The following is a 24173-nucleotide window of genomic DNA, read 5'->3' as shown; positions in this document are numbered from 1 at the left end:
CGTTACCCCGGGAGGGATCGTCCTGGGCTCAGCGCCCATCCTGGCTTCCACCACTCCAAGAGTATGAGCCGAGTATGGACCTCTCTGGCGTCACTGGTTCTCCTTCTAACACCGTTTTTCAACACTCATGTCCACAACCTCGTTTCGGCCTGTCTAGTCGAACCCAGAATGCGCAAATGATACTAGCTAATAAGTCTCTGGTCTTAACTTTTCCGTAGTTCTTAGAATGCCAGTCATCATACTATCATAGCAATAACTATCTGTTCTCGAGTTTTTACGATCGCACTAGTCTGTTAGGCTTTTAAGCAAGCAACAGTATGTTAAATAGACAGTACTGAAGTAGTTGCTACAGCCTACTATGATCTCGCCAGGTCTATGCAAATCGTACGCGAAACTTAACTTACACACTTACCATGAGTTTACCTAGGATCCCTTTTTCAAACGCTGTAAACTCAATTTTATACCCGGATGTATCAAAGCTCTTTCTGCTTGCATAGCACCTCGAGGGCAAGTAGGGAAAGACTTCGTATTCCGTGACCCGTGCTCCAGATGACGATGACGTTGTAACTAACTCGAAAAATGGGTATGACAACGAGGAGCAAGAAAAGTGAAAGGTTTATTCAAAAGGGTTCATGCCTTCTACATCAACTTCAAATAGAATCCAAGAGGAATTGATGATTTATTTAGATGTCAATGTTCAGTAGGATGAAAATGAAATGACTAAATACAGGGCTTCGCAGATTATGGATTCAGCAAATATATGTCTGAGATCCGAAATAAAAGACAAAGCATGCATCAAAGGGAATAAAAAAAGCCAAAAGCAGAAACAGAAGACACGATGCAACCAGAGATAAGCACGCTCATATGAAGACACAATTTCATCAAGGAGGCATCGTATGCAAAGAAGACATGAACATCGCAATAGGTGAAAGTCTCGCGAAAAGAGGGAAGGCCGTCGGTCGCATAATCTAAGAAGAATCTAAAGCATGAAAATCACAATAACCCTATGCAAAGAAGATCCAACCAGTGAACTTATGGTTAGAAGGCCGAGATCGCAAATTATGTCATGATTACAACGCCAAAGGAAACGCCACTAGCCCGATTGTGTCTGTTGGTAAAACCGCAACTCCATCATGTAAGCAGCAATCATTTGGAGCGAGAAGTCTTGCTTCTAGAGCGAGACTACCGACAGCTAAGGGAGAAAGATCCGCATCTACCTCCTTGTTAGCATGAACCAGCTTGGAAATGATGGAGAAACAGGGAGGGAAAGCCTGCCTTCTGTCGAACAGTGCATCGACACACCGGGCAACGAGAGGATTCCTTAACGCGGCCCCTATCATGACGCGGCGACGGCATGCACTTTTCCGCACACCAGCGACAGAACATTGCATGACCGCAAGGGAAAACAGCCGTATCCACCGGTTGACTCATGCAGACTTTGCACTCCATGTTGACAGTCATCTCGGCCGTTTCCTTCGGTTCGGGACGCTTATCTAGCGGATCATCCAGTCCTTTAGGCAGTGCATGACGAGAGACATGGTTACTGCTGGGAACTCCGGTGGTGTCGAAACGTTGGGCTGGTCCATGCCTATTCCTGGAGCGGCGGGGTCGGTAATGATGGGCTCCCGGGGTCCAGGAAGGTAAGGGCGGATTGAAAAAGGAGGGACCGAAGAGCGTGACAGCTGGACCTCTATCACGAGCAGACGAGAAGGGAGGGCTAGTTCCCGTTGAGGACCGGCCCCGAGTGCGTGGGTTTACCCCAGTATACCCAGGGACGTATGTTGGGGTATCGGCATTCAACAAAGAGTTCGCACGAAGCTGTGTCTGCATAAATGCCGACTCTGGGTGGAACGAGGTCAACGACTGACCCGAGACTCTGGTCTGCGAAAACGGGGTAGGGTTGATTGGCTGAGTTGGAGGCTGCGGTGAAAACGAAAACTGAAGGCCCGTTGCGTAAGGGCAACGCGGTGAGGGTGCAACCGGGACAGGAAGAAGCTGAGTCTGCCAAGGTGTGCCGGGGGGCATATTCTGGGGATGGTTCAACCCATGTGGTTCGACTGTCTGTGGTTGTGTCTCAGTTGCATTCAGGGTTTGCGGGAAAGGATGTACCCATGAATAGCTTTGCGCCCTATGGTCAAGAAAGGGAGTTGGTGCGACACCTATTGTAGATTCACTAGTCACTGGCCTAGATGTCGCTTCGGTCGACTGTTCATTGCCACCGAGGAGTGAAGACTGAACGCTGCCATCCAACATATTGCTGTTCCAGGCAAATCCATGACCATCTGCTGACATGTCAGGAGCTGGCCAATGTAAAAACCAAGAGAGTTACTCACTAGGTTCTTGCGGGTTGCGCATATTATTGTGAGCAGCCCCGTATGGGTTAGGAACTGCAGGGCCATGATTGTTGGCTGAAATGCCATTCTCGTGGGCCTGGCCCGGGTCATAAGGAGGCCCTGGGTCATAAGGAGGCAGAGCAAATGACACTTGATCAGCTCCGAGGTCTTGAGTCATAGTGTCCGGGCCCCAGAGTTGAGTATCAGAAGACATTATGAAAAGCGGGTTCAACTCGCAGGGCAGGTAAATCTGGAAGTAGGATGGTCAAGGATTAGCTGAATGATCAAGATTTCTTTCAAGAGAAAGACGATACTTTAAACAAGATGAGAATATAGTTGGAAGAAAGGAGAGAGTGAAGAGGAAGAGGAAGATTCTATATGCTGTCGTTGTCAGGGAATAAATTACGACAGGATCCGGCAAAAAACCGGCACTGTCCATGGAAAATGACAGCCTGTCAGTACTGGACAGGGGGGCAAGTGACCCAGGTATCGATATACAGATGGGGCAGACCGCCATAGTGCACAGGAAGAAGTCTTTTGTTATAGCAGGAAGAGCCGCAAAAAAAAAAAGGAAGATGCAAATTGTTGGGTCCAACCAAGGGTTTTGTTTGGCTACTTACAGATAGCTCACAACAAGGAATGACGTCAAAGGTGACGATTCAAATCGCAAAACTTTAGTGCAATTCGAATTGAGTGTGACGCACTGAGTTTGGGCGACAGAGAGTATTTGCGGAGGGATCTGGTCGGAGGAGCCAATGTGCTAAACATGATTCGAAGATCGTATGTGAGAAAAGCAGGGCGTTCCTTTGGAGAATTAAGATACAATATAGAGAGATAGAATGAGATAGGGTCAGACTTCGAGATATAGGAGCATCCCAGTTAAAACGATGACTTAGATTCGGATAGGAGAAAGACACTCATGGGCTGTGGCCTCATGTCGATCCTTCCAGCAGCATCGAGGTTGTTCTGTTCTGAAATATCGTGAGGTAAAGATGAACCGTCGAAGATCAAGCTACAGGCGGGATAGTGGCCCTTTAAATAATCAGACAGGAATCAGAACAGTGGTCCCAATGACTGAATAAAATCAAATGAACGAAACCTTGAGCTACATACACCAAACGCGACAAGCTCAACCGCGTTACACTAGAAGCTTTTCAGGGCGAAACTCCGTACCTGGCTCCTTTCCTTTCGGAATCCGGATCCTACATAAATCACCACCGCGCCGCGGGAAGGAACCAAGTGTGAAGGAGATAAGGAGGGAGGGGGATGGAGGGAGAGAAAAAGAAAGGGAACGAGGGTTTGTCGGAAGGCAGATAGGTCCGAGCCCACCCAGGCTGGCTGATTGACGTCTGGACAACGTTGGTTGCTCTAGACCCGACCAGTTCAAGCCCCCGAGGGCACAGATGGCATCGGCGCGCTGCACTGCAACGCCGCCGCGGAACAGCCTGCCTAAGCGACCAGGACAAATAACCAAGAAGGGAAAGGGAAGGGGTCAGAGGAGACAGCGGTGGAAGACCCGCCCAGCCCTGTCCGATTCGATTCGATCTGAATTAATTAATTCGCTGATCCATCTCGGGCTAAGGAGACAAAGAAAGGCAAGGTCGATGCGGGAGTCAGCAGGCTGACGGGTTTGACCCCGCCAGCTGATGTGTTCGTTTCATCCGGGAACCGTGGCCGCGCTGGCATGGGACTAGTTACCGGAGGAGAAAGAACAACATTAGTACGGAGTAAAAAAAGTAAAAAGGCGGCGTGACGCGAAGGTCCGAGGAGGAATGGAGCAGATGTCTGGATTCAGGATGCCGGCCGAAGCCATGGAGAGGGGGGAACGCCGTGCCCGCTGACTCAGCCCCGCCTGCGGTTAGCGCCTCCGAGTTGATCGCGACGTACGTCATCGTCCTTTGTTCGTTCATTCCTGAGGACGCCAGGCAGCCTTTCCAACCTCAGGCTCGCACTTCCCGCCAGTCGCCGCTGAGTGCTGAATGAACGTCTGGTCTCGCTCTCTCCGGCTGCTGCAGCCTTCTCGACTTTCCCGTCCTGCCACCTGCGCCATGTCGACTGCTGCGCCCCCCGATCAGGGCCTGGCCTTTACTGGTACGCCCGATCTCAGCAAGGAGGATCTCTGGCGTTTCCCCGCGTTTCGGATTTGGCTTTCGACCCTACAACATTCGCTTGAGCAACAGCGCAATCCGTCCCATGAATTCTTCAAGGATCCCTACGTTCTACGCAGAATCGACGTGCAGGCCGTCGACTTTTTCGGCGGGGGTCGTCTGGGGTTCGTGAAGTTGAAAGCTGGCGTGTCAAATGACCGCGGGGAATCGCTTCCGGGCAGCGTGTTCCTGCGGGGTGGCAGTGTAGGAATGCTGGTAAGCGCGGGCCAAGTTCCCTGCTCCCCCCTAAGGTTCTTTGTGTCACTAACAGCCCGTCCCTTGGTTCGACAAAGCTCATCCTCCAGCCCGACGATGTGCCTCCGTCCAACGAAGATGAGAAGCGAGCAATTCTCACGGTCCAGCCTCGAGTTCCTGCCGGTTCACTTGCATTCTCGGAGATCCCTGCCGGTATGCTTGACGACAGCGGATCATTTGCCGGCGGTGCAGCCAAGGAGATTCAGGAGGAGACGGGGCTGGTCATTCCCCAGGATGAACTCATCGACATGACATCCCTAGCGTCGCAGTTGACTGCCCGATCGGAAAATGAAGGACCCCTCCAAAATGCGGTATACCCGTCAGCCGGAGGGAGTGACGAGTTCATTCCTTTGTTCTTGTGCCAGAAACGCATGCCACGGGGTGACATCGACGCATTCCAGGGCCGATTGACGGGTTTGCGACAGGAAGGGGAGAAGATCACGTTAAAAATCGTACCGTTAAAGGACCTGTGGAAAGAAGGGTTGCGGGATGGCAAGACTTTGGCAGCTTGGGCCTTGTACAAAGGGCTCCAGGAGGAAGGTCGTATTTGATCGTCGGGGAATGAATCAAGTCTATTCGTTTCTATCGAATGATCGACACGACTGCTATCCGTCTTGAATACGATATCAACCCCCGCGTGAACCATCGACAAGAAACTTTATAGCTTCCACTTCTTCGCAAGCTCAATCCCCTCGGCAATCGTCCCCACGCGAGCGTCAATGGCATAACCCTCCGCCTCTAACTTTTTCAACTCCTCGAACAAGCTCGATAACGGAGCGCTGAAACACTCAATGAACTCGTTGTCCTCGAGCTGCGGCTTGGGGTTCTGGTTCTCGGGCAGGGACATGTCCACCCGCACGTGGACCATGTTCAGGTTGGTGTTGCAAAATCCGGGGTCTACCAGATCATCGCGATTAGTGACTCAATCCCACCAGCGGGGGCAACTCGTAGATTGACGAAGCCCGCCGAATATGCAGCTTACTTGAATAGAGAACCAGCCTACCGTTGTACATCACACTGCTTGTCTCCTCCGCGACTCCCACGTAGCCCGTTTCCTCTTTTAGTTCACGCACGGCGCAGTCCTCAACCGTCTCACCCGCATCAATCAAACCGGCTGGGACCTCGATGACAACTTTATCGATGGGCGGTCGGTACTGCTTTTGTAGGAGCAGCTCAGGGCCCGACGCCTTGTTGAGAATGGTCACGATTCCGACGCCGTCAATGGCGCAGTTCGCCGGTCGAGTCTGCAGTTATCATGTGAGTACCAGGGATCTATATCGTAGGGTCAAATGACCGTGGCATTTTGGTAGTCGGGAGTAGAAGCAGCCACAATCCCCGCCACCATCGAGCCATAACCAAGGTAAGGGAACGTAATTACCTGTCGCTCTGCAGACTCCCATGTGCGTTCCACGCCTAGAGGATCCCGATATGTAGTCTTGACAAGTCTAGCCCATCGGGCTTCCTTTGGGTCCTAGAAGGAAGTCGTCAATGCCAGTGGTTCAACACCCGTGAATCATTGAACCTTACCAGCGGACCTCTTGACACCAGCGTCGACTTGATTTCTTTGCGCTCAGACATGGTTGGAGGTGGAAACAAATTGTAGTATTAAGATTGAGTCAACACAATCAAAGACCCGGATGGAGGAAGCTTCCAAGCTTCGTCCGACGGGGCCGTCACGAGGGGCAGAGGAGCGGGGTTCCGCGGAAGGGCTTGGGCCCTTATCTTATCGGTACTCCATAATCTACTCCGAAGTATGGGGTGCTCTATGGATGAGGATATTGTCCGAATTGTTCTTCATGCGTCGCCTTTGCATGGGCTGTGTTTGCTCTGATTGGTGATGCTTTGGTGACTGTTACACTGCCTGTTCCCCGTATCAAACTTGAGAAAGGCTATCTGGGACCTGCAAATAGCCAAAACGGTAAGACCATGAGGGTGCTTGCACTTATTCTCTCCAATTACTTAAGCGCTCATGTCCCTGCAATATTGTGTAGCATACACATCACAGGAAGGTCCCGTCAAGAGGTTCTCTCACACAGCTTTTCCGCTTTTTAAACCTCCGTTTCCATCACCGAAGGCATCGGAATGGGTCATACTACATGCAAGAGACAGCATGCTGGAACTATAAACAACCCGGAGAGCATCCCTGGAGATATACAAGGTGTCATTAGATCTTGTTTCCCAATCCGCGACACGACGTTACAAACTTGCTCCTACTAACATCTATATAACCGACAGAATTCCACCCTTCGCCCACCAACCAAATACCAATACACGATCTACTAGATTCGTATAGTGCTCCCAAGTACCATCTTCCATCACAGTCGCTGCCAGGTATAATGGCTTTGATAATCCCTATTATCTCACAGCCGAAGCCTAAAAATGATTCAACTTAATTTTCTAAATCTGCGTTTCAATGCTTGAGCAAATATCTCTACTTCCCAAACAAAGATCAACAGGACTGGTAGAATATTGGGGGGCCTTATTCTCAGCAAGCTGCTCATTGATACCAAATATAACGTTCACCAGCAGTGCCAATATCTGACACTTTTCGCCCACCACATCACTCCATTTCTTGGCCCATTGCCCACATATCGCACTCCGTCACATTACAAGCCACTCGCAGGTTGGAGCAGAGACCTCGAGCTCAGTCAGAATCTCCAGCAATCAAAGTGTGTCACCGGCTTCTCCTTCAAAGCTGTCAGTCATCTCAGTGGCACGGCTCGTGATCCATTCAATCAACTAGCAACCGACGAGTTCTTTGGATACATTACAGAAGCTGGGACTTGGCATGGACCTTCATTTATATCGCCAGCTTGTGAATAATTTGGGACCAAGTACCAAGAAGAAGCAAGGCCTCTTATAAAATCCGAACTTTGAAAATCTCTTTCCCCTGCGCGTTCAGAACTTCCTGGCGCTGGATCTGGTCGACGGAGATCTTCTTCATAATTCCCCAAGACCGCCGGGGCTCTGACACGACAATGAATATGCTACAGGCTCAAATTTCACACTTTTGCATATAAGAAGGCTAGAAACAAACCTCTTTCTGTCAAATGATCTGTCGGTTCGCGATTATCCTTATAGACTAGAGTCTGCAAGGCAGCCTATCATGTCGCTTCCTCGATACCCGGACACTCTGGCAAGAAGCCCAAGCCCACCTGGCTGGGGGGTATTGCCTGCTAAAACACCCCGCCAAGGATCCCAAGCCAGCTCACAAGGCTGGCGGCTATGGCGTTCATACAGTTAAAAAAGAAGGAAGAATCCCATTTTATTGTCCCCAGACAAAGGTTTTCTTCATTCTAACGTGCCCAAAAGATCCGAGATTTTGAGCTGTACAAAATGAATCCACACCCGTTGCCCAAAATGTACTTCAAATGTCACGAGCAGCGGTGTCAGCAGCGCCGACTCGATAATGGCACGCGATGTCAGTATCACACATGCCAGGAAGCTGGATGCATCAGGCCTGTTAGGAGCGCGCATCAGTTCTCTCGTGGAAGCACTAGGCTCTACTGTGCGGATCATGCCTGCACCAGGAGATGCCGAGTCGATTCAACGCTGCGGGCCTGTCCTCATCGTCGACGATTCCAATCTACGGACTGTGAAGGCCATGCAGTCGGCTGCTTCGACTGCCGAAGTCGCGAAAGACATATGGTTGCCTGTGAGGACAGGTATTACTGCGATCAATGTTGTAAGAACAGTTAATCCGGAATGGATTACTCGGGTACTGACTTGATTCTGTAGATCTCATCAAATATGAACCGCCGCTGAGTTCGGGCGCTTCGGTCAGCAGCGGCATCACTTCCTCCTCCGTATATACCCGGTACAGCTGCTAGGCTTTGATATGCCTGGCTGGAGAAGATTACGAATTGCCGGGACACAAGTAAGCACGATGTTGTGACGAGTTTGGTACATTTTATGGGAGTGAATATGGAGGCAATGAGGGTGTACCACATCAGGTGATCTTCCCACTCATTGTGCAAACAGAAGCCACCGCGGAGGAGCAGGTCTTTGGTGCGAGCATTCACAAGGCCGGGGACAAATTCCTGGTACTCGGGTAACATTATCAGCCAAATTCTTCAAGACGTATCCCCCCCCTTGATTGGCATGAACGATCGAGAGAACGCGGAGGCGATGGGTCACCTCCTTCCAGGACATTGGCTGGGATGGACAGGCGCGAGATTATATGGACCATGTCGCGGCGTATTAGTATGTTCATTTCCGGCTTGGTTGCACATTATTTGCTCTTGAAACAGACTAATCACTTCCTGTGCCATTTTAGCCGGTCGTCTGACCTGGATTAAACCTGCGACTTGCAAATCTGGTTGCCTTTTTCGGATACCGAAGCCACTGGCGTCTTTGTGACAATGTATTACTGTCGTCCATTTGACATCTAATACCTTTTGGCTTCGATCTCCAATAAATGTGACGTTTTCGGGTTCATCGGATTAAATTGTGTTCGTTCAATAGATGGACACTCTGTATTCATTAAAAATTGGGTAATCATGCGGCATTTACGGGATTTTGATAATTCAAGGTACACTAAACGTTTCCGTGACATCGAGCAATGGAGAAAGTAAATAATATTTCTTTGCTATAGACATGTCTATGCTAGAACGAGGTAACAATCCATGCTTTCCCGATCGCAGATATGTGGGAACAAAGAGAAGAAAATATGATCAAACTGGTCCGCTCGACACGTGTATTTTTATCGTATGGTCGATGACATGCAATGCGAATGATCTTGGGTGGTTGAAAATTAAATGAAATAAAGAAAGCCCATTGCTCCGTAACGACCTGCGCTCGCTATCGTGACTCGTATGAAAGGTATTTAGGGTATGGCGATTCGATCACGACTTCTCGATCTCAGCCAAGCACTGCTCGAACTCGGACCAATCCTTCATGATGACCTTGGCTCCGAGGTCCTGGAGGAGCTTCGTCATTTCAATCTTCTTGGCGTCTCCGGGGTAGCTGCCAACGTATCCGATAACGTGGATGCCGGCGCGGATGGCACTGAGGGCGCCTGACTTGCTATCCTCGATCGCGACAACCTCGTTGGCCTCCTTGCCGCACTTCTTCAAGGCGTGGAGGTAGATGGCCGGGTCGGGCTTGGAAGTGGGTTTCTCGAGCGAAGTAGCCGCGCTGAAGACCTTGTCCTCATCAAAGAACTTGGCCTGGTCTACCTTCTTGATTGAGGCCACTACCCGGCGCAAAGCAGACGACGAGACCACGGCAAGGTCATATTTCTTCGAATCATACAGCTTCTGGAGCTCCTCGGTAGCGCCCACACAAGGCTGAGCCTTTTCGGTCAGCTTGGCGATCACCTTGTCCTCCTCCTTGGTGACATAGCCCTCCAGCTCCTCCTTGGGCAGATCGAAGTTGTACTTGGCCTGCAGAGAGACCATCATACCCCGGAAGTTCTGACCGACAAAGTCCTGGATGAGCTGTTCCCCAGTGTACCGGTCCGGGATGTTCTGCTTCTCCAGGATCTCATTGGCGAGTTCGGCGCAGGCCTCAAATGCCAACTCCTCGGAGAGGACGAGGGTGTTGTCGCAGTCGAAGAAGATCTCGGTGATCTGCAAGCGTGGCGTCTGTTAGTGACGTGTGTCCGGGATATTACCAAGCGGACGATAGAAAAGATAAACTCACTTTAGGCATGATGGCGACGATGATCGACGATCTCAACTGTCAGAGAGGATGGGGAGTGGGAGAAAGTAGAAGGAAAGCCTGAGCGGGCAGGGTGGTGGTGACCGGAAGATAAAAGCTGGGGAAGGGAAAAGAGAAGCGGGGGACGGTTGAAAACAAATACGAATTCAAGGTAACTTCCGGTAAACAAGAGGGAAGAAGTCCCTTAAGTAGTTCGGCCGAAATTGATCCCCAGCGAGCCCGCAATGACGCTAAGCCGGTAATCCAAAATAGCAACGATTCTGTTCACCGCGAAATCATGGGATTCTGGGCGCAAACCGGGCAAGAGCGGGACCAGAGAAATAGGATAGCGGGGCCTGAGGTCATACCTGTCGAGGGGCCCGTGACGTTGCCGACTTCGTTTGCCCGCACCGAAAGGCGCCGGCCTTCGGGGCTGCGCAGGCACTAGACCGTGCGCTAAGCCCCCTGAGGCAGGCATCCGCTGCATTTCTAACGGTCTACAGTCTATGCACAACATTTACAGAATTCGAAACTCCTTGTGTTTTGTCCGGAGCACTGTCGTCCATGCACAATAACCCCATGTCTATAACTAGTTATGGAGCCAAATGCTGACGCCAAACAAGCGGTTGAAGAGGCCTAATTCCTGTGCAGTTGAATCAAAAAGTTGACTTGGATAGGATGACCAGGGGACATGATCAAGTGGCATTGTTTCTCAAAGTCAGGGACCATTGGCTTGGTCCCAGGGTAGTCCGCGCGGACTTCGAAAGTACCGCTACCTCCCGGTACGTGCCCAGATTTCCTGTGGGCCTAGGGAATCAAACATTTCAAAGTGTCTAGAAGTATCTCGATGTACCTGGACTCGGCGGTAACCTCTGCCCCACCCGCTCCTCCGTATGCTGGAACCTACTAGTACAGTGTTTTGACTAACAGCAGATTTAGAGTCGCATTGCTCAAGATTTCCTAGATTGAGGACTCTATACCAATCTCTAGTCAAACACTTGTCTGTTGCGAAGGTCTCCCAAGCATGATGACATGATACTCCCGTCGTCGCCTTGCCCGTGTCCATTCTGTATCATGTGGTTTGCTGCCTCGGAACGACACCCGAATCCGCAGGCAAGAATTTGGTGGGTCATTGCCTGATTCTCATTGGCTGAGGGGCCCCTCTTTTTTCACGTCGCAGAAACGATTCTTCTATGGATTTCATTCTTCCATGATCTGCTTTCTTGAGTTGTCGGATTCCAAGACTCGAAGATTCCACGAAATCGGCCCAGGCGGGTTGACAACTGGATATCCACACCCCTGCTACGAACCCCCCATACTACTAGGATACTTGATTGCTATCTATCTTTGTCTCTCTTACTTTGGCACCTGGGTAGCCCGTCCACGTCGCCGGCATTTCCCCGCCTTTCAACTGGAAGCCCGTGATTTGCGGGTGAGAACAGCCTGATTCTTAGGACAGGCGGCTGGCACTCCTGTTTACTATTATTTACTCTTGCTGCCAAGTCCCACGAGGAAACATGGGTTCCGATCCCTACCCGATCTCAGTCTCGTCCCTTCATTTCCCATCCCGCGAGCTGCAGTCCGTCTCCCAGACCCTGTCTTCGCTGCGACGCTCTGCACTCTCCCTCACCAACCGACTACGTTCTATCGAGTCGGATGCCACCTTCGCACAGGAAGTCTCCGACCACTACGACCTTCCCCTTGTAGCCAATGAACGATGTGGGAGTTGGTATATCCCACCGGAAGCCAAATGTGGTAGCGCCTACTTCAAGAGCACTGATGGCCATACCGGCCAGTGGGACTTTAGCTTTCGTAGACTAAACCTGCAGATCTTGCCAATTGCTCGGAAGTTTGGGGGGTGAGTAATTCCAATGCCCTGCAACGACTGCTTTCGCCAATAGAATATCTTCCCGGGCTGACCGTTGCTCCCAATGAGCGCTGCAGCTGTATTATAGTCGACTCAACGCGCCGGGGTAAATGTAAGTCAACGGCTGGTTCAGCCCGATTTTCCACCCCTCGTATAACCGTCGTCTCACTAAGCGCCAGTGATGCCCGATGCCCTCTCCAAGACCGTGCCCATCTGGTCTGCTGTTATCAATCGAGCTCTGTTTCCGTCCGACACTGCATATCACCCGGTCCAGTTCCCGCCAAACTTCCTGGGCGAGTCAGAAGAGTCGCAAATTGAGAAACGCATCGACGGCTTTATAAAATCACTCACGGTACCTCGCTCCTGATTGGACCATTCTGATTAATGCCAGTCGGGTACTGACCAGCCCCAGGATCTTAAGCTCGACTTGGACCACCTCAGGCAGCAACTGCGCAAGCCTATCCGTATCGCTTGGGCCAATCGCTCTTACTTTCACCCCACGGACTTATACAAAGGAGATGACTATAATCTCTTCGTCCTTTGCTCCGCATCTAAACGGGTGCACGGCGCGGAAATATCGGAGGGTGGCTACATCCAGGGCGCAGGGGATGACAGTGAAAGTTGGGCTTATGGTTTGACGCCTCCAGTATTCTGGGCCAACAAATCCACCATTTTTCAGACGGCGGAGGAAGATTTGCCCCAGCTGTTTGAGGAGTTGGCCAAGGAACAGAGTCGGCAGGAAAGCGTCCATCAGGCCACTCTCATCACACCGACTCAGAACCTGTACATCGGCCCGTCGGATGGTCGGACAAACGAGAGCGGTCTGTATGATTTGGTCATCGATTGCAATGCTCCTGCAGACGCCTCGGAAGATAATGCGAAACGGCTGAATCTTGGGTGCGGGTCCGCAAAGTCGGGAGGTCGAGACCTTCGCAATCACTTAGACAAGGTTCAAGCTTTCATCAGCTCGCAGCTCGCTCCCGATCCGTCACGGTCGTTGCTCGTGACATGCGAATCCGGAAAGGATCTTTCGGCCGGCGTCTTACTCACCATCTTATGCTCGTCCTACGATGACACCGGTATGTCCCATCCTTCCTTCCCTTCTTTTTCTCCCGACACGTCTTTTCTGACTCTCTCAGGGTCATTTTCATCCTCCGGTCAACCCAGGATTAGCAAACAATTCATCCGCCAGCGCCTGGCCTGGATCGTATCGTCAAAACACGACGTCAATCCCTCGCGCACTACGCTCCAGTCCGTCAACGCCTTTCTCATGCAAAGACCAGATTATTAGACAATCATATGGTTGCATTACATATACAGCTCTAGCTGCACTCTATACAAGGCGTCACACATCCTAAACATTTACTCGTTGGCCACGGCCTCCACGATAGCCCCAGCACGCCCCTGATCCAGAGCGTTCAACACAGCAAAGTCCTCCTCACTGATATCAAAGTCGAAAACATCGGCATTGCTGACAATTCGGTCGGGGTTGTCGGTCTTGGGAAGCGGAACCCACCCCTTCTGCAGAGCGTAGCGTATCAGGACCTGCTGAGTACTCTTTCCGTATTTGTTCGCCAGTTCGACAAGCGTAGGATCGCTGGCCTTATAGTTGCGCACGATGGGGGAATAAGCTTCGACAACGATTCCGTTCTTCTTGCAATAGGCATCGATCACACGCTGCTGACACCACGGATGAAGCTGACGTTTTATTTCCAGTCAGCATCCTACTCCTACACTCCTCCGAAGCTAGGCAGGAATCCGAATACTCACCTCAATTTGGTTGACATGTGGCGGCCAGACCTTCGCAAAGGGCTTCAGCTCCTCAATATGCTTAACCCCAAAGTTACTCACGCCAATACTCTTCGTTTTCCCTTCCTCCAGCAGCTTCTCCAACGCTTGCCACAGCTCCTTCCGACCCGAGGACCCCGAGCTGGAGCTGTGAATCAAAAACAAATCAACGTATCCATCCTTGCCTCCAATCTTCTCCACACTATCCACCAGCTTGCTATAGGTAGCTTCGGGTGAGCCTGCGGGACTCAGGATCTTGGTCGTCACGAAGATCTCGCTGCGCGGGATGCCCGAGGCGCGGATCGCCTCGCCAACTTCCTTCTCGTTCGCGTAGAACTGGGCCGTATCGATGTGTCGGTATCCGACCTCCAGAGCCTTCGAGGCAGACTGGACGGTTTGGCTCGTGGGAGAGCGATAGACACCGAATCCAAGACGGGGGATTCTGACCGAGGAATTGGGGAGGGGGAGCAGGTCGTTGATGGTGAAGTTTGCGGACATTTTGCTTGCTTCAAGAGAGAATCCTTCTATGAATCGAGATCAACAACAGAGAAAACACAATGCGGTGTTTTAATATTGGCAAATCGCGAGCGACTCTGAGCTGCTTCTTATTCTCTGGAAAGGAAGTTGGAGTTGCAGGCGAGCGGGGAGGAGATTTGCTCATCGACGGCGGTGTCCCGCTTTTGCCCCGCCATCCGACATGATATCATCGCGCTTTACCAATGAGCGCGGGAGTCTGCTATTGCGCAATTGCTATTGTCTGGCTATCAGGGACTAGGCCATTGTTCAAATTGTTTCTCTGACTCGATTTATAAACTGTTCATGATGTGATCCTTTTTCTTTTCATTTCCTCTTCTTGGGGGCGAATTGGTATGTTCTAGTCATGTCCTTGACTCGGCATTCCTTGTCACCTCGCAGCCTCCAGTTACCATGTCGCAATAGAACCACAGCTGCATAGGATTACTTTGCACCTCTTAATCTTCTATTTCTTGCCTCAATTTGATCCTCAGAACAAAACTGAGTTAATTCTGCTTATGACAGACATCAACCACAACGAACATTGCGTCCAGAAATCACTTACGTAATGATATCCTCTGTCGAACATTCGATGCAAACGAGTCAAACAAACACTTTCATAGGTACTCAGTAACTACACGACAGGCAACATAATTCATCAACTCAACTGACTGTCTTTTGATTGGATCAAGCCATCAAGGATAAAAAATAAGAAAGCTATATAAAGCGTCTTACATCCTATTCATTCTATCTTGGACTGATCTGTCTGGTATCCTGCATGCGATCCAATTTACAGCCAGTATATATATATCATCCCGATTGCTGGCTCCGGCTTGATATTCCAACCGTTATTCCATCAAAAGCCTTCAGATTCTGATAATAGACCCGCAAGGACCCGTGTATTGCTAGGCTATTACTTCGATTAAACATGGGTCCACCTATTTTGAAAACAAGAACAACAAAGACGTGATCAGTTCGGAGGGTTGAGCTCCTTCTCCCCTGGAAATGATGCAAGATAACAGCCTTGGCTGCATGAATTCCTTTGAAGGGGGATATGTCTTGGATATTTGACTCTTGGAATAATGGGACATAGGAAAGACTGCTATAAAAAAAGCTTTAGATCAGTACATTGTTCAAATCTATAGCAAACACGGACTAACATTCAACGAGCGGCAAGGCAGTATACCTCTTACTTCATAATAAGCACTTCTCAAACTTGCAGGTCATGTATCTTTGTTGCGTCGTTGTATATGTTCATTAGATTGATTCCTGGTCTTGATCAGAATGTTCTTCTCGAGTACTGACTAATTGCCAGTTCACTTTGCAAGTTTTAAATCACACTAAGCATCATTAATATTAAGGAAGATGGCCTAGTCTAGACCGCAGTGTATATCCTCTTAATTCTGTATGTTACATATCTCATTTCTCACAGCAGAAGGGCCAAGAAATAAATGACCATACCAGCTAAAGGAGGGGAGAGCTCATCATTCTTTGCAAATAGAGAAGCTGGCTTCAGTATACCTCTACAAGACGCGCAAGACGGAATGGAGCCGCAGACGGATCGAAAGGTGCCGATCCTCTTCCGACCTCGAAGCTCTCAGTCTGGATCTGCTGCTGAGTGGCTGGAGTGAGGCGCAAATGAGGTGATTCCGATCGGTGTCTTTGGGCATCAAAGATCCAAAGCGCCCGGGGCAAGAGGCGGTGGAAGTAGTATATCACGGTGCTTCCCAGCCACCCGGGAGAACAACGTCGCTCGGCTCTTTCCTAGCTCTGGCGGATCTATATCCAACCACCCCGTTTTCTCCTTAATATTGTCATGGAATGAAACACGACCAGTTGACATGTGGAAGATTTGGGCCACCAGAGTTTGGGTCGCAGTGGGTCCGGGAATTCCATGCGTGCCTGAATTGAGAATGAAGGTATAAGCTGGGATCGAAGAGAGCGAGACAAGAAGGGAGATAGAAGCGGTTTCTCAGCCTATCATGGATCAGCCTTTACTACCGCGTCCATCAGGCCATGACAGGAGCTCTACTCCGTTCATAACTTCATACTCCGTAAATGTTTAATGTATCTCCTGTTTCTATTTTTGGGCTCTGCAGCGCTAAATGCCATTACCGTATTGACAATACCCGTCGAGGTAAAAGAGGATGATCATCTCCCGTCGAGACGAACCATCGCCAAAGTACTGCGATCGGGCTTGCAGGTTCCGAGAGCCACCACGGATGCCACGGGGGAGGCACTGGCAATTCTGATGGAATGAAACATCGCCAAATTCCCAGGAATGGATCCAGGGGAACAAATTGGTAGCAGCCGACGGTCAACCATGGCCGGTTGCTGTGGGGGGCGGAGGGATTGTTGACATGTTATGTTGTTCATGACTGCCATAGAGATTAATTAATTAATACTTGGTACGGTACCCATACCAGGGCACCCCTTTCCTGGCCGGAAGAATCAGGCATCCCGGACTAAATGCTTTTAGTATTAAAGAAGTCTTCTTTTTTTTTTCTTCATTGACCGGACTCCAAATAACTACACTACTCCGTACTACAGACGTGACAGACTGACAGTCGACTCGGTTTCAGCCTCCATCCAACCATCCCATTTTCTCTGCATTGTCCCGCCGGCCCTGTCGCTCTTTAGACTCTTAGTCTCCCTCACGGTCGCCGCTAAGACTTTCAGTTCCAGCGCGGATGAGCGAATCGTATTGTTGCCCTCACTCTTTCTCTCTCATTCGTCCGTCGTGAAGATCCTGCCTTTTCCATCCAAGTCCGCCCTCTCGGTCTCTATCAGTCGCCCTGCCCTCGTCTCCCTCTCCCCACCCTTCCGTTGCTCCCATTGTCATTCAGACAACTGCAATCTCGCCCTCCCAGCCCTGAATGTTCCTTTGGACTTCAACCCTTCATCATGTTGACGGTTGAGAAGCAGTGGATCAATGTACAACAGAAAACTTTCACAAAATGGTCGGTGTTCTATCCTTGTTTCTGCCGTGGTAGACGGTCACACCCCTCGTTTTGAACTCGCCGTTGCGCCCGCTCGAGGCGGTCGCTCTAGAAAGCTTTTCTGAGAGATATCGATCGCTAATGCATCTTGTGATCAACAGGCTTAATGACAAGATAAAGGTGCGACGCATCTTCATTGACGACTTGGTGCAGGACCTGTCGACCGGTGTGAGTAAACCCCGCGGCCTTGTTTCCGTAATCGCCAGAGGGGCTACAACGAACTTCACCCCTCCCTCTTCCTCAATCATGAATTCTAGCTGACGATTCTGTTGTCTACTTAGGTTATTCTCATCCATCTCCTCGAAATCCTCGGCGCAGAATCCCTTGGTCGCTATGCCTCGAATCCGAAGCTGCGAGTACAAAAGTTCGAAAATGTCAACAAAAGTCTGGACTTCATCAAAGGCAGGGGCATCCAGATGACCAACATCGGTGCGGAGGATATTGTGGACGGTAACAGAAAGATCATTCTGGGTCTAATATGGACCCTCATTCTGCGATTCACCATCAGCGACATCAACGAAGAGGGTATGACCGCGAAAGAGGGTCTCCTGCTATGGTGTCAAAGAAAAACTGCCTGCTACGAAGGAGTAGAGGTGCGCGACTTCTCCACCAGCTGGAACGACGGCCTGGCGTTCTGCGCTCTGTTGGATATCCACCGTCCCGACTTGATCGACTTCGATGCCCTGGACAAGAAAGATCACCGCGGAAACATGAAATTGGCTTTCGACATCGCCGCGAACGAAATCGGTATCCCGGATTTGTTGGACGTTGACGATGTCTGCGACGTTGCGAAGCCCGACGAGCGGTCCCTGATGACGTACATCGCCTACTGGTTCCATGCCTTCTCGCAACTGGAACGAGTCGAGAATGCCGGTCGACGAGTGGAGAAGTTCATCAACAACATGCACGGTGCCTGGGAGATGCAGAACTCTTACGAGCAGAGGATGAGGCAGTTGCTGCGTATGATCCGGCAACAACGTGAACACTGGAAGAACTCCACCTTTGAAGGGACCTACAAGGACGCCAAAGACCAAGCTTTCCAATTCTCCCTGTATAAGCGAAACCAGAAGCGCCAATGGGTCGCCGAAAAGTCGGACCTCGCAGCCCTGCTGGGTAACATCAAGACTAAGCTTAGCACATACCGACTTCGTCCATATGACCCGCCCGAGGATCTCCGCCTCGAGGTTTGCGACCAAGAATGGGAATGCTTGACGCGCGATGAACACGAACGTAGCCAGCTTATTAACGAGACGATTCGTGACATCAAGAATGCCCTTCGCCGGTCCTTCGCAGACAAAGCAAATGACTTCGCACTAACCCTGAAAACGTTATCCCTTGCGATCTCCGGACTGGACGGTGATGTAGAGGACCAACTGGCACACGTGAAGAGGCTCAATGATAACCTGCCTCCCCTCGATGCCTTCTTAGATACCATTGCGGCCTTGGATGAGCAGTGCGCCGAAGCGAACATTGAAGAAAACGACTACACCACGTATACACTAGACGAACTTTCCTACGAGTTGAGCCTGGTGAAATCCAGTATCTCCAAGAAACTCGCCTTTCTCGATAACCAACTCGTCGCCCGAAACATGACGAACCTGACTCCGATTCAATTGGAAGAATTTGAGTCTGTGTTCCGACACTTCGATCGCGACTCCTCCAACACCCTCCACGAACTTGAATTCTCGGCGGCACTCGCCAGTCTCGGTCTTGTATATGACGAAGAAGAGATGCACCAAGTCTACGTCGAGACTTGCGGTCCAGCTAGACTCGGACAGAACGCCGGTGTCAGCTTTGAACAGTTTATCCGTTTTATGGTCAGCGTAACGGAAGACCAGAACACGGCCGAACAAGTATTCCAGAGTTTCCGTGAAGTTGCCGATGGCAAGGTATGTATAATGTGTGTCTTTCTTCTTCCTTCATAGACTGATCTTTCTCTAGCCCTATGTCACGGAACTTGATCTTCGGCACTCTCTGATTCCGGATGAGCTCATTGAGCATCTTGTCCAAACCATGCCCCAACACCAAGGGCCCGACCTGCTCGAAGACCGTGAGCTCGCCAAATATGACTACATTAGCTTCATGGAGAAGATGATGGAGAACAACAACGGCGGCCATGATGCAGCCACCAATGGAGGAGCCTAGGCCAACCCCCCTTTTCGAAAATTTATTGCCTTTTCTTTCACCCCAGTTTTCTTCTTTAATTACACCCCCTTTGTTCTTTTCCTTTTTCTTAGTCTCTCATACTCGGATACAGCAACTGGTGTTTTTCTGGAGCCAAAATGGAGGGTTGGGTGTCTTGATGGGCGATTATCTCCTGCATGCATACCAGGCTGGCCGCACTGCACACTTGGTTTTGCCCTTTTTTCTGCGTTATGAATGTTTCTTCCCCGATACCAAAATTATTTGCAATCACTAGCATGGATCAGAGGGTTAGGAGTAGTCAAAATCTGAATAGAATTATGGAATATTGATCATCACCGTGGCACTTTCGTAGTGACCTAATAATAGAAGGCCTAAAGTGGCTGCAGGAGAGACCGGGTCCCACGTGACCTCGCCGCTCCGTGTCTCGGCCTTTCCATCCTTGCTCTGTCTTTCGGCCTCATCTGGTTCACCTCAACCTTCCATTGACTACCCCCTCACAACTGTTTGCTTAGAGGGCTAGCTAGTGTTATCTGTTTGAATTCTATTCCTCCTCTTTGTTCCCGTTCGTCCCCTCTCCACGTGTCCCAAGATGGACCGCAGCTTGGACGAGATCATCGCGGAGCGTCCTGTAAGGCTATAGCTTACCCCAAGATTTACGGCCGACCCTGCATCGCCCTTGTCCCCTCAGATCTGCTAACAATCAACCCCAGCAGCAGAATCAGAATCGGAGTCGCCGTCCTCAGGGTCAAGGTCGTCGCCGTGATGGCGTCAAAAAGGTAAACTCCCTCCATCCGACTGAAAGATCGCGACGCTGGAAATCTGTTTGTTTGCTGCCAAGAGTCTGGAACAATCATACTAATCAATACCATCGCAAAACCAGGTCCTCCCTCCTCTTGTTCTCCTTTCGAACCCTCCTCCTCCTCGCGCATCGTGAAAGAAAGTCGCTAGCCTGCATTCACTTGTCCTTCTATTTCGGGAGGTCGCAAGGCTGCGAATATCCTCGCGGAAAATGAGATGATCTTATGATGGAGCAGTTTCCATGACACCTACTTTGACTTCGAGCTGACCTTGTCTTCTACTCTTCGATCACAACAGCCCTATCGAGAGGATCGTGTCGATTTAGATTTGTATTTCATCCTGGGTTGAGAAAGGACGGTGTGGATGATCCGTGGCTGACTTGTATGGTAGGGACTGGGTCCACGATAAGTACGAAGATGACAGAGATGGTGTGTTTCCCCCCCCGAACCATGGGAGAATTATGTCATGATGGATGCTAATCTGATGCTGTGCAGCACGCCCTTCTCGTGCCTCCCGACGCCCTCGCGGTGATCGCTACTCCCCCCCGCCGGAACAGTATGTCTAGCTTGCTTGTTGGCTGCCTGAGGTTGGTGGACTTTCGGCTGATACAAGACAGTGCCCATACCGGATCGAAACTCCGCATTGAGAACCTTCACTACGATATCACCGAGAATGACCTGGAGGTATGCGCTCGCCCGTGATGGATAGTTCACCGCCATGACATCTAACGCAGTCCACGTGTAGGATCTGTTCTCCCGCATCGGACCCGTCAACAATGTCTCCCTCGTCTACGACCGAGCAGGCCGCTCCGAAGGCGTTGCCTATGTCACTTACAACCGCAACAGCGACGCGCGAACCGCGATCAGTGAATTCGACGGCGCAAACGCCAAAGGCCAGCCCATCCGATTGTCCATCGTCTCCGGCGGTGGTGGTGCTAGCCGACGAGACCGGAATCCCTTCGACAACATCCAACGACCCAAGGGTAGCCTCTTCGACCGCGTGGAACGCCCCCGCGGCGGCCGCGACGCTCGCAGTCTAAGCCCCGGAAGCGCAAGCGATGACCCTGATGGCGGTCGCCGTCGCAGAGGCGGTGGTCGACGCGGTGGCGCGGGCCGTTACCGACGCAGCGACGTCTCGAAGCCGGCTCCGGAACACATCGACCGATACGTACCAGGCCAGCGGTCGCCCGCTCGTCGACCCGCCAACGGTGGAGGACGACGACAAGGTGGTGGTGGAGGTGGTGAGAACCGTCGAACTGCCAATGGCCGACCCCGAAAGACGCAAGAGGAGCTGGACCAGGAAATGGACGATTACTGGGGTGGAGTGAATGGCGGTTCCGCCGCGGCCGAGAAACAGGCCGGCGCTGAAGATCATGCCCCTGCGGCCGCAGCACCCGCCGCAGCACCCGCTGCCGGCGGCGACGACGACGTGGATATGATCGAGTGAGGAGATCTAGATCGAAATTGATTTATTGATCAAGCCAACGGAGGTCAACTTTCTGTAACTTGAAAAGCCAAAAAAAGAATGTGCTGGCGAACATCAAACAGAAGGAATGGACGAATGGGCGGGGTGATGGAAGACCCTCGATTTTGTGATATTATAGGTATAGCACGGCTCAACCAGATTTTTATTTTCCTCTGTGATATACTCTCCTTTCGCCGTCATTCTCCTATTCGTTCATGATCTACGTAGCTTCAACTTCGGCTACCCACTAATCAAACAACCCCTCCATTAATCCTCAGGAGAAGCGCAGGAAGAAAGGTGATTCCCAACCATAGAAAGCAAAAGTAAATTGACCTGAAAAATAAGGTCCTGGAATTGATTTCTCCCCAAGCTCACAAGCAAAAGACCTAGGTAGAGGAGTAGGTAGGTAAGTTGGTAAGCTAAAAGATCACCGCCACAAACCATACGGTTCCCGACACGCCTTCCACAATTTGATGGTGCCGTCTTCGCTTCCGGTGCCGTAGAGCTTGCCGTCGGGAGAGAAGCTAACGGACCAGATGGGGCCGTGGTGACCCTTTTGGACTTCTATTATCACAACAAACAAAAGACACATGGTTAGTGATTGATTGGTTCAGGAAGAATTTGAGTAGAAGGAAATGGAGAAGAGTAAGAGGAAGTAGGGCGTAGGAAAAGAAGGAAGAGAAACATACCCAACTCCTCATCAGTTCGGAGATCATAAACCCTCGCCCAAGTATCATCCGCACTACCGGTGACCAATTTGGCCGAGTCGTTATTCACGGCCGCGCTGGCAACTTCATACCGGAAGGTGGACTGCTTGAGTAAGCGGCCCGGGGCTGCGCCATCGAACAAATAGACGGATTTACCAGCCGCGACGGTCAAAATGCCAGGGTCGTTAGGTCGCACAGCGAGGGTATTTAATTCGCAGCTCCCGATGGGCCCGTCAACGGCGTGCTCGTAGATAGGGTGCCGGGAGCGCAGATCCCACCAACGGATCTTACGGTCCTCGGCAGCCGTGGTCAGGATGTTGTAATCCTGATTCCAGACGATCGATTTGATGGTGCCAGTGTGTACACCGGGCCCGATCTCGTAGCTCGTGGCCGGGGGCGCATTGCCGTTCTCGCTACCGCCGGGAGCGGACGCGTAGGTCGGCGACGAGGCGTTGCTGCCGCGCGAGAGGTCGAAGATGCGGAGCTTCTTTTCGAACCCGCCGGTGGCGAGCACCTGGGGGGACGGTTGCAGGGGGAATGCAACGGCTCGACAGATGTGCGAGTGTTGCAGGGTGTGCAGGCATTCTCCCGTGTGGGTGTCCCAGACTTTACTGTGGGGAAATGTTAGTCGTCGACCTTCTACCCGATTTACATACAGGTTCAAAAGAGGGGAGGGACTTACGCGGAGAAATCCGCCGCAGCTGTAGCTGCGATGGTAGCGTCCGTAGACAGACGGGCTTGCCAGACGGCGCCTTTGTGGCCGAGGAAGGTACCGATCCTGCGCTTGAGTTAGAGACAAGATTTCACTGCGAGGAGAAATTCACGGACCAGTCACCCGTGATGCCGTCACGGAGCATAGGGTTGTTGTCTATGAGAGGTCAGTCCTGGAGATTCTCTTTCTGGTCTAGAAGAAATTCAAACATACCCTTGCAGGCGGACAGGAGATAGTACTGATCATCTTCCACCGTGGAAGAGAAGTTGATATGCGGCACGGGACGGGAATGTCCGTGGCATGTCAGGGGGACCACTTTGGGGATGTCTGCAGCAATTAGCCATTCAATCCCTCAATCTGAACAATTAGAAGACAAGGCATACCAGAAGCCATTTTAGATTCCAATTAGCAGAAAATCAACGATAAAAGATAATCTAAACGAGTTCGCACTGAACACGCGCAGAGCAACCAATTCGGTCGACAGAGTTACAAAACAAAAAAAGTGGTATATGACGAGATAAGACAAGCAGGTCTTTCCAAGACACCAAACGAGCAGAGAATCCACGTAGTGATAGAAGTACAGAAGAAAATTCGTCGGTCTCGTCAAGTCATGAGCACAGAGCGGCGGGGTCGTATTCAGAACTGAAAGAGCGGGAGATTAAATGGAAAACAGTCCGGTTGATGCCAACCTGACTACTGCAATTCCGGAAATAAGACAAACCACCAGCCCGTTATGGAGGAAATGAGGATGAAGGGGAAACCCCGGCCCAGAAGAAGTAGGAGAGATGGAAGTTCTTTTTGATAT

The 24173-nt window shown here is 50.9% G+C and overlaps 11 protein-coding genes across 11 annotated transcripts; 5 read left to right on the top strand and 6 right to left on the bottom strand.

Moving 5' to 3' along the window:
- Positions 1-1192: 1192 nt before the first annotated feature.
- LDX57_010737 (C3HC4 finger protein) lies at positions 1193-2547 on the bottom strand (the record flags this gene model as incomplete). Its single annotated transcript, XM_046092483.1, has 3 exons — positions 1193-1213; positions 1276-2282; positions 2334-2547. 3 exons carry the CDS (start codon positions 2545-2547, stop codon positions 1193-1195), a joined length of 1242 nt encoding a protein of 413 aa, XP_045948461.1.
- Positions 2548-4381: 1834 nt separating this feature from the next.
- On the top strand, positions 4382-5286 carry LDX57_010736 (putative NUDIX family hydrolase; the record flags this gene model as incomplete). The annotated part of the gene is made up of 2 exons (XM_046092482.1): positions 4382-4696; positions 4774-5286. 2 exons carry the CDS (start codon positions 4382-4384, stop codon positions 5284-5286), a joined length of 828 nt encoding a protein of 275 aa, XP_045948460.1.
- A 107-nt stretch (positions 5287-5393) lies between these two features.
- Positions 5394-5603, bottom strand: YSA1_2 (ADP-ribose diphosphatase; the record flags this gene model as incomplete). The annotated part of the gene is made up of 1 exon (XM_046092481.1): positions 5394-5603. One exon carries the CDS (start codon positions 5601-5603, stop codon positions 5394-5396), a length of 210 nt encoding a protein of 69 aa, XP_045948459.1.
- A 46-nt stretch (positions 5604-5649) lies between these two features.
- On the bottom strand, positions 5650-6313 carry YSA1_1 (ADP-ribose diphosphatase; the record flags this gene model as incomplete). The annotated part of the gene is made up of 3 exons (XM_046092480.1): positions 5650-5979; positions 6030-6206; positions 6263-6313. The coding sequence occupies 3 exons, from the start codon at positions 6311-6313 to the stop codon at positions 5650-5652; spliced, it is 558 nt and encodes a 185-aa protein (XP_045948458.1).
- Positions 6314-8144: 1831 nt separating this feature from the next.
- On the top strand, positions 8145-8500 carry LDX57_010733 (uncharacterized protein; the record flags this gene model as incomplete). Its single annotated transcript, XM_046092479.1, has 2 exons — positions 8145-8420; positions 8474-8500. The coding sequence occupies 2 exons, from the start codon at positions 8145-8147 to the stop codon at positions 8498-8500; spliced, it is 303 nt and encodes a 100-aa protein (XP_045948457.1).
- A 1079-nt stretch (positions 8501-9579) lies between these two features.
- On the bottom strand, positions 9580-10387 carry LDX57_010732 (HAD family hydrolase; the record flags this gene model as incomplete). The annotated part of the gene is made up of 2 exons (XM_046092478.1): positions 9580-10305; positions 10379-10387. The coding sequence occupies 2 exons, from the start codon at positions 10385-10387 to the stop codon at positions 9580-9582; spliced, it is 735 nt and encodes a 244-aa protein (XP_045948456.1).
- Positions 10388-11892: 1505 nt separating this feature from the next.
- Positions 11893-13533, top strand: RIT1 (initiator tRNA phosphoribosyl transferase family protein; the record flags this gene model as incomplete). The annotated part of the gene is made up of 5 exons (XM_046092477.1): positions 11893-12233; positions 12320-12354; positions 12422-12594; positions 12655-13321; positions 13382-13533. The coding sequence occupies 5 exons, from the start codon at positions 11893-11895 to the stop codon at positions 13531-13533; spliced, it is 1368 nt and encodes a 455-aa protein (XP_045948455.1).
- A 71-nt stretch (positions 13534-13604) lies between these two features.
- On the bottom strand, positions 13605-14528 carry LDX57_010730 (aldo/keto reductase family protein; the record flags this gene model as incomplete). Its single annotated transcript, XM_046092476.1, has 2 exons — positions 13605-13940; positions 14013-14528. The coding sequence occupies 2 exons, from the start codon at positions 14526-14528 to the stop codon at positions 13605-13607; spliced, it is 852 nt and encodes a 283-aa protein (XP_045948454.1).
- A 2464-nt stretch (positions 14529-16992) lies between these two features.
- Positions 16993-20143, top strand: ain1 (alpha-actinin, sarcomeric (f-actin cross linking protein)). Its single transcript, XM_046092475.1, has 4 exons — positions 16993-17503; positions 17644-17710; positions 17824-19431; positions 19484-20143. Exons 1-4 carry the CDS (start codon positions 17448-17450, stop codon positions 19685-19687), a joined length of 1935 nt encoding a protein of 644 aa, XP_045948453.1. The 5' UTR covers positions 16993-17447; the 3' UTR covers positions 19688-20143.
- On the top strand, positions 20144-21931 carry LDX57_010728 (putative RNA binding protein; the record flags this gene model as incomplete). Its single annotated transcript, XM_046092474.1, has 7 exons — positions 20144-20315; positions 20398-20463; positions 20783-20814; positions 20876-20913; positions 20980-21040; positions 21102-21168; positions 21230-21931. Exons 1-7 carry the CDS (start codon positions 20277-20279, stop codon positions 21929-21931), a joined length of 1005 nt encoding a protein of 334 aa, XP_045948452.1. The 5' UTR covers positions 20144-20276.
- Positions 21932-22376: 445 nt separating this feature from the next.
- On the bottom strand, positions 22377-23761 carry LDX57_010727 (WD40 repeat domain-containing protein; the record flags this gene model as incomplete). Its single annotated transcript, XM_046092473.1, has 6 exons — positions 22377-22513; positions 22639-23267; positions 23339-23434; positions 23485-23524; positions 23582-23695; positions 23752-23761. 6 exons carry the CDS (start codon positions 23759-23761, stop codon positions 22377-22379), a joined length of 1026 nt encoding a protein of 341 aa, XP_045948451.1.
- Between the last annotated feature and the right edge of the window lie 412 nt (positions 23762-24173).

Source organism: Aspergillus melleus (assembly GCF_016097325.1).
Source record: "Aspergillus melleus strain CBS 546.65 chromosome Unknown contig6, whole genome shotgun sequence".
NCBI lineage: Eukaryota > Fungi > Ascomycota > Eurotiomycetes > Eurotiales > Aspergillaceae > Aspergillus > Aspergillus melleus.
This window is presented reverse-complemented; position numbering and strand designations above follow the sequence as displayed.